At 45.3% G+C, this 14465-nt stretch overlaps 1 protein-coding gene across 1 annotated transcript; it reads right to left on the bottom strand.

Annotated features, from left to right (window-relative positions):
• Positions 1-3205: 3205 nt before the first annotated feature.
• F5891DRAFT_1193568 (uncharacterized protein) lies at positions 3206-4136 on the bottom strand (the record flags this gene model as incomplete). The annotated part of the gene is made up of 7 exons (XM_041367773.1): positions 3206-3223; positions 3290-3347; positions 3417-3481; positions 3540-3598; positions 3688-3807; positions 3874-4037; positions 4099-4136. 7 exons carry the CDS (start codon positions 4134-4136, stop codon positions 3206-3208), a joined length of 522 nt encoding a protein of 173 aa, XP_041221525.1.
• Between the last annotated feature and the right edge of the window lie 10329 nt (positions 4137-14465).

Raw genomic sequence — 14465 nt, 5'->3', positions numbered from 1 at the left:
CAATTCAGCCCAAGCGTTGGACATGGCGAAAAACTTGTTGGAATAATTGAGGAGGTCCGCCTGTTGGGCGCGCGCATACTGGCGCATCTGGAGAGTGGAAGTGCGCAAGTGCGCATTTTCCTCCTTCAAACGCGCGGCTTCGGCGCGCGCTTCCTTCAACTCCACCGCTGGATCCTTGAACTTGTCCTTTCCCTTAGGCGCAGAACCAGACGCCAAAGGACCAACGGCGCGCACGACTTTCTCCTCCACAGAGCGCTCTCCAACAATCTCTACATCCATCTCAGACTCCTCAGATTCTTCTTCATCCTCAACAGCGATGGAGGAAGCGGTCTCCTTTGCAGACTCAGCAATAGGGTGCTTAGGCATCGGTTTGCGCGGGCGCGCCTTAGGCGCATCAGTAAGGTTGCGCTTAGCTAATCCACAGCAGTCAGCGGCGCGCGCCAATAAAAGACAAGAGGCGCGACTTACAGAAAGTGCAAGCGCGCTTGGACACATCACAAGGAGGGCACCGGCGACCAGGCGCGCCTCCACAGTCAATGTCCTTGGCAATGCAGGCGCCACAGCGCCACGCTTTGTTCATAGACATGCGCCCGACGCGCGCCTAGCGCAACCAAACATGTTAATAGAGAGGCGCACCAACAGGAAACAGAAGGCGTACCTTCTTGCTGGCATCAGTACCAGACGCGTCAGTGGCGCGCGCCTCGAGTTCGGAGGCGCCAGTGGCGCGCGCAGCCTGCATGGGAGGCGCCTGAGGAACCGACGCAATCGCCTTCGCCTTCCAGTCCTTCACCACCGCCTCAATCTCCTTACAACTCTTCCGCCCCTGCTTTAACAATTCCGCGCTCTTGTCATCCATCTCCAGCGCCACCGCTAACACACCCGCGCGCGTAGAACAACCAGTTCAAAGTAGCCTAGGAGTGTCAGTCCATAACCAAGTCCAATACATGTAAGCGCACTCACCAGCACAGAATACCACTCGCGCAACCACATCTCTTGATCCTCGAGGAGTTCCGCCTTGAGTTCAGGCGCGGACATCACGCATCCCTCCAGGGAGACTAAGATGGAGGCCCAAGCGGTGAAGAGGCGATCGGTATCGGATTCCGCGCTAGCGTCGCCCATAGGCGCGTCCTCAGGAAGCCCTTGCGCCACTGGAACAGGCTCAGGGGAAGGAGTGGCGTTCAGCATAGCAACATTGAAAGTAGGCATGGTGAGAGATTGATAAGAAAGAAATTAAGAGATCGCGAGAACGCGTCCATCTTCTTATCAACATCTCCCCCGATTACATCATCGATGCTCGCGATCATCAATGGACAACCCTACTCTCGCGATCACCTGATCCCTGTCTATCACCACCTCTCTAAGTCCAGGATCCCGCGCTATAGCACTGAGTGGGGACACTCAGAATGTAAGTCCCCAGGAGATGTAGAGACTCGCGCGTCTCAATGACGAAATATCTGGCCTTTAACCATACATTCCTATATGTTACAGCTCTACTCCTAAGGACCAGTCTCGCGCGAACTCGCGCGCACTTAGGCGCGCCTTACCTACGCACGCGCTATGCGCGCTTCGCGCGCCTCCTCATAGGTCTTCGCGCTATCGTCCGTCCATCCGTCCCATGTCCTTACTGATTCGCTGGTGCGTTATTTCTATCTTATCCATTGAACTAATAAAATCTTCAGTCCGACATCCGCGCTACTTATGGAAAGTTTATTTAAACTTAGTTATAATTAGAGTTGATATGGTTACTCGGTTCGGGAGCGCGCTCGGAAGCGCGCCTTCTCCATTCTTAAATACAGAAGGGTTTCCTTTGGTTCTGGTACTTACTTTTCCCTTATCTTTGTGTACTGGAAAGTGAATAGATCACCTCCCCACTTGTTATCTGATCATATCCTCCTGTCAATCCTCCACCTTTGCACTCACTCCTCAGTAAGATCTTGCCTCTAACGCTTTAGGCGCGCCTTCGCTTCGCGCGCGCATATTCTCGGACCTCCCGCTCACGCGCGCATCTCGCGCGCCTTCGCGCGCCTTATCTTCTCGCGCCTATTAGCGCCCGCCTAGCTCACAGAGTTTCCCTCCACTTTATTTCGAGGAACTTCTCTCAGTGGTTGTCCTTTGGGTCGAGTCGTTGTCTCGTATCCCGGTCTTGCTGTTGAGCACCCCTTTTGTTTTAAGTGTTTTCACGTATAGTCAAGATTCCTCATCTACAGCGCCCCCACTCTCAACCTTGCCTCTATACTCATCGCTTCACCATTACTAAAAATCTTCTCAAAAAACCCTTCTATATTGTCACACCATTTTGTTCTCATTTCCCTGCCGAATGGTTCTTGGTTCTTAGCAGCACTACTTGGACCAGTGTACCTTCATTTTGTCTGTCAAAACATTGAAAAAATAATAATTTATGTTTCAATGATTTTCTGTGTGTGGGACATGATGCAAAAATTCATCATGTTCCTTCAAGGATAATGCTGTATTTTCCACCTATTGTGTGCAGAAAACAATGTATAATTTGTGCATGTTCTGAGGCAGAGTATCCTGCAATCATGTTTCATTTTTTTTCTCTGAACATAATAAATGTTTTTTAAGTGTTGTGCAGGAGGAATATACTGCAAACATTATGTATTTATTCTTACAAAACATGGGGCATGTTTCATAAATTTCCTCTGATCAAATATACAAATGAAAGTTTGAAAGTTTCTTTGCTTTTCCTTAACAAAACATTGTCAAAATATTTATTATTATTTGTTATATGATTTTTCAATGTTCTTGGATCAAACATATGGTGAACAGGATGAAGTAATTGAGATTTTTGATACACAGAACATTGGAAAAACAGAGGCCAAAAAATTGACATGATTGTAAATTGTTATTTGAGGAATGATGAATGAAAAATATAGACTGTTTCTTGAGGGAAAATGACTCATTTTTAGATTATGTCTTGCATACAGAAAATCTTCAATACATTCATTATTTTTTTTCAATGTTTTGATACACACAATAAAAAGAAATTTCTATCTTCTAATTCAATGTTTTTTGGATGTTTGGTGGAGGAAAATGAGAAAATGCCCGCAGTGTTTAGAGACAATAGATTCCCCAGCGCCAGATTCACACCAAGAGACAATGGAACAAATTTCATAAACAGAAATACTAACAACCAATACAGTGCACCTAATAGAACTAGTACTACCCCTAACTACTCTAATACTCTCTACCCTGACAAACCATTCTGTTATGGGTGCGGAGAAGAGGACCATGGGTTAGCAATGTGTCCAAAAATAGAGGAAATGCTTACCAAGGGCAAGTTAGTAAGAGGAAGAAGCGGAAGGTTTATGTTGCCAGGAGAAATACCCCTAAGGAAATGGCCGGGCCAAACAATAATCAATGCGGTGGAAAATTGGCATCGGACGGCAAAGACTCACTTTGTAAGATGGATGGAACCTGAATCGGAAGACTCCACAAGTGAATCTGACGAGTCGGAAAGTTGCTGGATGGCGGAGCACATGAGTACTGATGAGTCCGATGAAGAGGAAGTTTGCGCTTACCCGGTATACAGAACCCAGAAAGAGGGCGCACGCAAAAAGTCCGAAGTGTTTGATGGTGTCTACCCGATGATGGGAAGAGATGCGCGGGAAGCAATGAAAAAAGAACAGCGTCAGAGATATGAGCTGCGGGGAGACAGACAATACGCACCAGCATCAAGATCACAGCTTCCGAAAACTTCCAATGAACTTCCGACACCGAGACAACCCAATCCTATGCTTCCGCCCAAGCCAACGGTGCCCGAAGGCCGTGAATTCAAGATAGCAGAACCTAGAAAACCCAATGAATCAGTAAGGAAGTCCCCGGAACATTCCAGGGAGGACAAAGAGAACATACCTTTGAAGCCTGTAGTACGTCCAGAGTTAGTAGAAAGAGAAGAAAGGAAAGACGAACCTAAAAGAATATGGACGCGCGAAAAATTCGCGCATGTGCCCAACATTGACGAAGAAGCGCGGTATGATGCGCAGGACGACGACGTTGTCATGGAAGATGATGCGCTACTAAAAAGAAAAACAAAAGAGTTAGTAAGAAAGTTGGGAAAGGATGATATCAAGGACGTACCGAAAGAAAGGACCAAGGCTCATATGCCCGCCGATCATGTGATCGAACCTAAAACGGGAACAAGGCGATCAGAACTTGCTGATGGAACCAGCGCAAAATTGGTTCTGAATAGAATATTAAACGTACCTGTAGAACTAACCGCCGGTGAAATCCTAGGGGTGTCTAAAGAGTTAGCCGGACTGTTGGCTGAGTCAATCAAGCCGAAAGCAATGAATAGAAAAGACGTACATTTGGTGTATGACTTGATGAAAAAGAATAAGTCAGAAGCCGAAGGTTTCTGGATCACGGAAAGTCCCGAAGCCCGGACGAAAGAAGCGCTGATAGAACTTCCGATCAGAATTCACGGAAACAGTCTGAAAGCGGTAATAGATACCGGAAGTCAGCTAAATATAGTGTCGGAACACATGTATGAGAAGTTTATAAAACTTCCGATCAACCGGAGTAAGACACTTGTATTACATGACGCAAATGGTGGAAAGGGGCTGCTTAAGGGGCTCGTATCACAAGTTCCTATTAGTATAGGATCGGTTCTCACAATAGCCGAAATTTACGTAGGAGAAGCGGTGCCATTTGACATTTTATTAGGCAGACCCTGGCAAATACATAATACAGTATCAATACATGAACGTGCTACAGGTACTTGGCTAGAATTTGGGAATAGCCCCACCAATGACGACGTATCCGAAGTTCTAGTGGTACCTTCCAAATTTGGAAAGAACCGAGAAAGCGGGGCAAAGAGCTGGAATATTACATGTTCGGCAATAACCGGTATCAAACCGTTCTATCAAGAAGTATCTAAAAATAGTACTACGTCTTCGGAATCGGTTAATTTAGCGGTACCAAATATGGAAAGTCATGAGGACTGCAGACGTGTGCTCATGGAAATTCAGTCACACATAGTTCAACAAATCGCAAAAATGGTGGATAACTGCATGGACTTAATGAATAGTACAATACAATCTGTAGATACAAGGGAAGGTATAAAAAGAGACGAGACTTTGAGAAAAATGAATAGTCCAAACCCATCAATCACAATGCCCCCTAACCGAGCTGTCACACTTTTTCAACTGAATCCGGAAATGTTGCAGTACGCTGGAACCTACGCATGACGTCAGATTCATGCATCCCGGACATCACGCGTTTAGGCACACCGCCAATATCTCAAACGCACATTCTATTAAAGGAAACCACGAGGCCGATTTTCTAGTTCTAAATAGTTCGCAGTACAAGGAACTGCAGGAAGAAGCTAGGCACGTGGGAGAATTTATTCCTAGTATAGTAGTTTCGGCTAAATTCGCTGAGCCGGACCTCATTTCCCATTATGGAAATATTACCATACCAGCGGTTGAGCTTCCCGTTGATGCCCGATCAATTCGATCACCTACCCCACTTGCGTTCGCTAAACGCAATTCAAACGGCGCCTTTCTTAAGAATTACGACGGTGACTTCCGTCGTTTCCATAACCTCTGCCTCCCTCTTCCCACCATCGACTTTAGTGACCTCGTCCATATGACGGACGAGGATATTATCACACTACCGGAAATTCCCGCCGATTCCGAAATACCGGTAAGTCCCATATCAATACCCGATACCACTACCTACAACTTTTTCAAGCAGCGCAACATCCCAACCGAGGCCGCGCGCCATCTATACCCGCGTTTCGTCGTGCCCAGCGAAACGCAGGGTATTCATTTAACCCAAGCGCAGGCCCAACGCAACAAGGACCTCCTCAAGCAAGAAGAAACTATCGACCCGCGCAAGTTATTTCCGCAGGCTTCGCCTGCCTCACCATCTTCCATCTTCTCCCTAACCCCTTCCAACTCCACGGCTGACCTCATCCCCAAGATCGAGTCCATCAGTGATGCTATCGCCGGACTCGCGGATGAATGGGTCCGGCTGCCCAACTCTCAAACTAACGGTACAGATACAACTACTGATGAGCTTACTGACGATGAAGACGAAGATATGGACGCGGACATGTCAGACGACGATGCTCTCGTCTCGGACGACGAGAGCAGTTCGTCAGACTGCTCCTCCTTCGCCGACGCCATCGACCACGAGGACAACACTATTGCCGCGCATGCTACTGCCATGCAGCGACTTGCGCAGCTTGCGCGCGACCTCACCAACCCACTTTCCCGGCGCGTCATGCCCCAACTCGTCCCCTCCCTTAAATTCAACCGTTCCCTCGACACTCTCGAAGAGCAGGACGAATCCATGGACTTTACCCCTCGAAACACGCCCGTCGCCTTCGGCCTCACAGCTGACAAACTCCAGTACGACCCTTTGCCGTTCCAAGGCGAGTTCGACAAAGAACTTGCCCGGCGGGTCATCAACATGACTTACTACCTGTCCCGCGAAATGATGGCCCAGGGATCCCGCAAGCTAGGAACTGAGCTGGCAAGCTTCCATGCCGCTCGTCCTAGCTCGATTTTTCACTACGACACCTCCGAATACCCCAAGTTCGTTCCGCGCGGATCCACCCGCCTCCATTCCCGCCTTTATGAACTTAAGTGCATGCGCGCCAATGCGCGCACTATCCTTTCCCTTGTCCACGCAACGCTTACCCCCATCCAATCACAGGAATCCATGCTAACCGACATCTTCCTTATCGTTGTCGACGGAGTGCACTGTATTCCCGCCATCACCAACCGCGCTACGTTCTTCCTCCAATTCTGTCCCTCATCTAACCCACTTTACACTTTAGAAGAAGTCGCCGCGCTTCGCACAGCGTCGGGCCTCTTCTGGTTCTATGGGAGTTTCCAGCTCGCCGACGCTATCGACGACCTCCTCACACTCTCCCTCCCTGACAAAGACACCGTTCACCAACTCTTACAGAATTATTCCCTCGACGACCTCCGTGGTACTGGCGTTACGGCCAACGCCAGCCTCAACTACCTCCTGCACGTTGCAGAGTCCCAACACGAGCGCTGCTTCAATGCGCAACGCGAAGGCCCATACTTCTTGGAATAGGGCGGGTCAGTCATTTTTTTTCGTTTATCCTTATACCCGGCTCATGTTTCTTTCTATTCACACTCTAGTTCTCATCTTCTGTACTTAGAAATAGCTTTTTTTTCATACATACATTGCCCTTATGTATAGTAGACTCGTATCCCTACAGTAGTGTTTTGCTTGTGCTGTTTTGTACTTTGATCCGTTCTGAAAGTCTGCATCCGTTTGAGTGAGTCTATTTTTGGCATCATAACTAGAAAATACAAATATAACGATCGAGTTTGTACTTATATGTCACGTGACCAGTTCTTTTTGGTATTCATTTACTTTGGACGTGGGAAATCATTGTTTGATATGAAGGAAGTTCTCGTTCGAAGACCCCTAGGTACCTGATATTAACACACATATGTATATAATGAATCTAAAATTGGTTCATTGAAAGAATCTTCGATCGAAGGCCTAGAACTATTAGGACGGAAAATTCACTAAGTCCCTAAAACATTCAAGTAATTCAATAAGTCCCATTATCAATATACAATCCCAACTAAATCAACATTAACCATAATATCAACCAAATCAAATCACTTTAGTCTAAGAAACTACTATTTACTGGCTCAAGCTTTGCAAATCTTCCACAAATACATACAAAATACACGAAGAAAACACATTGCCAAGAATTTACCAAAAGCAAAACAGAGACCACCGGCCCGCGAGCCTAGAACATATTGCAACACTTAACCTTGCCTGACAACCTAGTCTCACGCAATCATAACCCTAGCAACAAGTCACACGTATATATACCAGAACCGGTTCAGGGAACCGATGTCACTCCAAATGCAAAATTTGGAAACCATGCAACTAAGCCACGGGCTCTATGCGCGAGCCAGCAATACTCTTGACGAATATGAAGATTTTGGAGAAGGACGTGCAGAACTATACGACTCTGCAACCATAGATGAGTTTGCAAGTAAGGATGAAGAGACGGTAACCATGTGGACCGATAGTGTAGAGAATCATTTCGAGCCTGGAGATTCAATATGGGCAATGACCCTTGATGGACATGAGAATGAAGGGATGTTTTGGACCCCTGAGAGCTCTTTCAATTACCCATTAGCCAGTGCAGATAATGCCAAGTCGTTCACAATGTATAAGCGAGTTGACAAGAAAGTACGCCCAGTTCCAGGAGCATTTCCCCAGGAAGCAAAAGTGGTGAGACAATTCCCAAATGACCCTTTAGACACTCTTGTACCCTTATCCCCTAACCCCCCAGAGGTAATTCCCACCAGGAAAATTACTGCAGAACGACTTGACGCTTTGAATATCAACTCCAAAGGATTCTTACGACCAGAAGAAGAGAAGTTGTTTCGATATATTATGTGGCTGCACCAGGATGCATTAGCCTTTGAAGATACAGACAGGGGTACTTTGAAAGAATCCTACTTCTCTCCCTATATTATTCCTACTGTTCCACATATCCCATGGGAATATAAGAATATCCCAATTCCACCTGGAATACGAAGCAAGGTTATAGATGTATTGAAGCTGAAAATCGATGCAGGAGTCTATGAAGCTAGTCAATCAGCATATAGATCGTGATGGTTTTGTGTAGTTAAGAAGAACGGAAAGCTTAGGATAGTCCATGATTTGCAGCCTTTGAACAAGGTCACAATTCAAGACGCTGGACTACCACCCATTCTTGATGACTTTGTAGAACCTTTTGCAGGAGCCCAATGTTACACAGTATTTGATTTATTTTGGGGATTTGATGCTAGAAAGCTGCACCCATTAAGTCGAGATCTTACTGCATTCCTAACTCCCCTAGGACTACTTCGCATTACATCGCTTCCAACTGGATTTACCAACTCTCCTGCAGAATTTCAGAAATGTATGACATTTGTACTCAAAGATGAAATCCCGGATAAAGCCAACATATTCATAGATGACCTTCCCATCAAAGGCCCTACTACTATATTTCCAGATGAACATGGTCAGCCTATTGTTTTAACAGAGAATCCAGGAATACGCAAATTCATTTGGCTTCATGCCCTAGATGTTCACCGAATTATGCATCGTGTCAAGGAAGCTGGTGCTACATTCTCAGCACTTAAGATTCAACTGTGCCTCCCAGAAGTCTTGATTGTCGGACAAACCTGTACCCCTGAAGGACGAATCCCTGATAAGACCAAGGTAGATAAGATTCTGAACTGGCCAGATTTAACAACTCCAAAGGAAGCTAGAGCATTTCTAGGATTATGTGGTACTGTACATATATGGATCCCAGGCTATTCCACCCTAGCAAGACCCTTGAGTGAGCTATGGAGAAAGGATGCAGAATTTGTTTGGGATGAAAGACGTAAAGAAGCTTTTGAAACTTTGAAGAAACTAGTTGCTTCAGCACCTGCCTTGAGGTCAATTGACTATACTTCAGACTTGCCAGTAATATTATCAGTGGATTCTAGCTATATGGCAGCAGGAATTATCTTATCTCAGATTGATGAGAATGGACGTAAGCGCCCAGCTAGATATGGATCATTACCATTTAATGAAGTAGAAGCCCGCTATTCACAACCAAAGCTGGAGCTATATGGACTTTACCGAGCACTTCGTCATTTCCGTCTTTACATCATCGGGGTGAAAGTTCTCCATGTAGAAGTTGATGCCAAGTATATCAAGGGAATGTTAAATGAGCCCGACCTTCAGCCGAATGCAGCTATCAATCGCTGGATCCAAGGAATCCTTTTGTTTGATTTCAAACTCATCCATGTTCCAGCTACCAAATTCAAAGGACCAGATGCTCTGTCTAGAAGAGGTCTAGGTGAAGGAGAAATCATCGAGGTTCAGGATGATTCTTGGTTGGATGAATTAGCATTATATACGGGAGTATCTCAAGCATGTTTCCAGGACTACCGTATTATACCAGGACGAGACGGTATCTCCCTCCACAGTATTCATGGGAACAGGTTTGCAGGAACAGAACCTTAAGGATATTTTCAAATTCCTAACTACCCTAGAAGCACCATCATTCTCAAGTATTTCAGCAAAGAAGAGGTTCCTGAAGAAAGCTGTCAAATTCTTTGTACAGAATGGAAAAATGTATAAGAGGATGCAGGCTAGACCACCCCTATTAGTAGTCTTTGATCCGGAAAAGCGTGCAATTATTCTGAATCAGGCACATGAAGAGCTTGGACACAGGGGCGAAGTTGCCACGTGGGACACAGTACGGCTCAGGTTCTTCTGGCCCTACTTATTTTCAGATGTACGGCATCATGTACAGTCATGCCACCCTTGTCAAATTCGAAGCACTACCAAAATGCATATTCCTATCACAGTTTCTACCCCATCCACAATATTCATGAAAGTCTACATTGACATCATGCATATGCCTCCAGCCCAAGGATTCAAATACATTGTGTTGGCTAGGGACGACTTATCACGATATGTAGAAGGACGACCTCTGAGAGCACCTAATGCCAAGGCCCTTAGCAAATTCTTTTGGGAAGACCTCTATTGCAGATATGGAGCTATTGGGCAAATAACTACCGACAACGGACCAGAAGTGCAAGGAGCATTTTCAGCCCTTATGCGGAAAGTGGACATTCCACATGTCACAATTTCACTATACAACTCTCAGGCTAACGGAGTAGTTGAAAGAGGGCATTTCATATTACGAGAAGCATTAATAAAGGCATGCAATGAAAACATTACACAATGGCCTCAGAAGATCCCCCAAACTCTATTTGCGGACCGAGTTACCACTAGTCGGGTGACAGGATTTTCTGCATTCTATTTAGTTCACAGAGTACACCCAGTTTTGCCATTTGATTTAGCAGAAGCTACATTCATGGTAGATGGATTTAAGAGCGGAATGACTTCAGTGGATTTATTAGCACTTAGAATACGCCAGCTTGAAAGACGTCCCGAAGACCTAGAGCAAGCAGCAGAAACCCTAAAGAAAGCTCGGTTCAAATCAAAAGAGCAGTTTGAGAAGAAGTATTCAAAGCGATTAAGACGGGAAGCTTATCAACCAGGAGATCTGGTACTGGTACGTAACACTCGGATAGAAAAGGAACTAAACCGAAAGACTAAACCCCGTTATCTTGGCCCTTATAAAGTAGAACGGCGAACTCAGGGAGGATCATATGTACTAAGTGAAATGGACGGTATAATATCCCGTCGTGGAGTCGCTGCCTTTAGACTGTTGCCATACATATCAAGAAACTCGCACCAATTTTGGAGACTTTCTCAAGGAATTGAGGAACTTGAAGAGGAACATCTTCTCCCTGATTCTGATGGACCAGTGGAATAGCGAAAGAAAAGCCAGCTACTCCCCACAGCAGCTAAAGATGTGGCGCCAGAAAGCCCGCGCTAACTTGCTTCACATTACAGCCGTTTGGATCGGCCACGTGCTAGAGAAACATACACACTCAGAAGGAACTAGTGACATTTTGTTAGAACCTGGGAACACGTACCTTACAGAACCATTAAGCCCAGAAGAACGGGATACATTATCAAATTTTCCCAACTGGATTTGCCCAATCTGCGCTACCTTAGAACAACGGGCCCAGAACGTAGAAGCTCACCTGAAGGAAATTGAAAGAATAGAAGTTCAGTCGTGGGTAACATTTTCTTTAGATTAGTTTTCCCTAGTTTCCCCTCCCCAAAGTTTTTTTCTAATGAATAGCGTACCTGCTGAGGAACGCTTATTGCATGAAACACAAGCAGCCTGCCTTGTTTTATTTGTACATCACATACACTGTTCACATGCCACTCTATTTTCCGGATATTTACTTACTATAACTGTACTATGGGATTTGGGATACAAACGATTGGTAAAGAGACATTGCCCCACATGCTATTTATTGTTTCACTGGTTACTGCGCGCTGAAGGACAATCAATTGAGCCGGAACCTAAATTAATGACGGAACCTTAATTTCGGCAACAGGAAGAATGCAAACCTTAAATAACTTAAAACCCTAGCGGCATTAATAAAACAGACAGCGCCTTTTTCATTCACAATTCATTTAGGGGTTAGATCGCAGGGACTTTCAATTTTGCCTAGTATAGTAATACTTTAAATCCCTGAAGACCCTTGTACAACTTTCATATATAGGACGCCAAAATTTGAAGGCGTTCCTCAGTTTTCCGCTGGCACACAACAGCGCTACTCAATATCACTCTTTTTCTGGCTGCAAATCACTCCTCTCTTTCTTTAACTATGCTCTTCCGCCGCCATCCCAAGTCATTTGTCGACCTGACTCATCAGCACCCTATCATCAAAACCAAACCAGATGCATACACTTCCGCACCGGACCGCTGCTGGACGTACCACCAAATTTGCTGCACCTATCACGCCACTTTTGCCCTCGGCCAAATTGTGCGCCTAGAGGACCAGTCCAAATTCCACCAGATCTTCACTGGCCGAGTTTCGGAAGTAGTGGAGCACTACAAGGACGTCTTTGTTGTGCATGTCACTCCATTGGACTATGAACCCACTAATCCACTCGCTCCACCACCCGTTCGTCTTACCCTGTCTACTCACGTCCTTTCCCTTCCCAAACACCTTCGCTTTCTACGCTGGTGCAAGAAGCGCACCAAGTGCCTCAGGAAATTCAAGGCCACAGAGCCAGACGCAATTATGCGGTCCCTTGACGACTTTCAGAAGCAATTGGACGGAATGGATAGCTTTGGGAATAGTGTTGTGGAATTTGGAAGTGAAATTTTGGTACAAAGCTCTCAGGATCGCCGCCATGATGAAATATTAAGCCTTGTTAGGGGTCTGGATCCACTGCCTGATTTCTTCTAATTGACAAGTACACTCCTTTCATAGCTGATTAGTTAGTCTTTTTCTTGGTAGTATACATCATTCCATTACGGTCTGCATTTCCATATACTACGTTCGGCAGCCTTTCGTCTCCGCAAATCAAACACGTACCATAACTGTAGTCAACTATGCGAGTCTTGGAACTCATTTTGTACACTATCTACGCCCTTGCTCTATACATCCTAGCAAGCAAACATACGGGTTACGTAGAAATTGTTGAGGACGATATCTGTGCAAGTACCACAATCTGTCTTGGAGAACAATGAATCGCGCAACACGAATTGAGCAAGGCTTGGAGGTAAATCCTCAGCCTGAACCCGGGTTCTTACCCACCCAATACCTTCGTCTTGGTCAAATATATTCAAATGAAGAACATTTCCAAAGCCAGCTGACTATAGCTGAAAGTCAGATTGATCAGTTAGGAAGTTCGTTTACATGGCACGCAGGAGAAATGCATCCACATGGAGATCTACATTATCAGGTAGATGTACGACCCTATCGTGGAAGAATAAGGGTGCATACCTTCTCCGGTGGCGGTGCCCTACATGTGAATACATATTCATAACAGCACAGGACTTGAACCGTGCACTTGATGAGATAGAAGAAAGATTACGGGTTACCCAGCAAGAAGATTTTCAGGCAGAACTTCCACCCCTGCCTCAAAACCATATCATGACCAACCCATTACGATACCCTTTTCCTAACACAGAAGATGAACCCAGCCTAGCTAGGGCTTGAACACCCTTCCCCCTTCAGAGTTTGCAATCGGGGACGATTGATTTCTCAGTTTCCACTAGATGACCTGCACCAAACCGGTTCGGTGCATGGACGACCAATACTCTCTCATGAGTCATATACCCTGAAATACCACTATGAAACCCTTTTCCCTTTTATCTGAAGTTGGGCACCAATACTCTCTCATGAGTCATATACCCTGAAATACCACTATGAAACCCTTTTCCCTTTTATCTGAAGTTGGACTGAGGCTAAGGGAATATTTTTTGCTTTTCTTTTTATTTTTTTCAAGTCTATATGCCAGCAGCCTGAATATTTTAGTACATTTAATTCTGCGATGAGTTTTGCTTAGTCAGCCATGGTGATGACCCAGACAAAATCCCACACATGTCAGGTGACTGTGAAAAATATTTCCCACATATGTTGTCCTGGAAAAACATTAGTAAACCCCTAAATACTAGGCTCACGTCATTCTCACCCTTCAAACAAAGCAAAGCAAAGACAGCCACGCACAGGATTCATATCATGTGACACTTCTTACTCTCCTTCTGGATTTGTCATCAGGGGTTGGACAGGTCACATGACTTAGCAAATACCCAATGACTCACTATGACTCACTCTAGATACTTACTATGACTCACTATGACTCACCTTGCACATATGACTCATTATGACTCTTGATGACTCTTGAATACACTAGTAGCACAGCCACATTTATTGTGTATATAATGACCTCAGTTTTTGAAATAAAAGAAGCAGATACCAGCAGGTAGTAGGGTGTTTCTCAGCCCAACTAACACTAAGTTGTGAAGTAAGGTGTGATAAGTGTCAGTACCAGTGTCAAGAACTGTTTCAAGA

The sequence above is a fragment of the Suillus fuscotomentosus genome (assembly GCF_016647785.1).
Source record: "Suillus fuscotomentosus strain FC203 chromosome Unknown F5891scaffold_60, whole genome shotgun sequence".
Lineage (NCBI taxonomy): Eukaryota > Fungi > Basidiomycota > Agaricomycetes > Boletales > Suillaceae > Suillus > Suillus fuscotomentosus.
The sequence above is the reverse complement of the archived record's forward strand: the minus strand, read 5'-3'. Positions and strand labels throughout refer to the sequence as shown.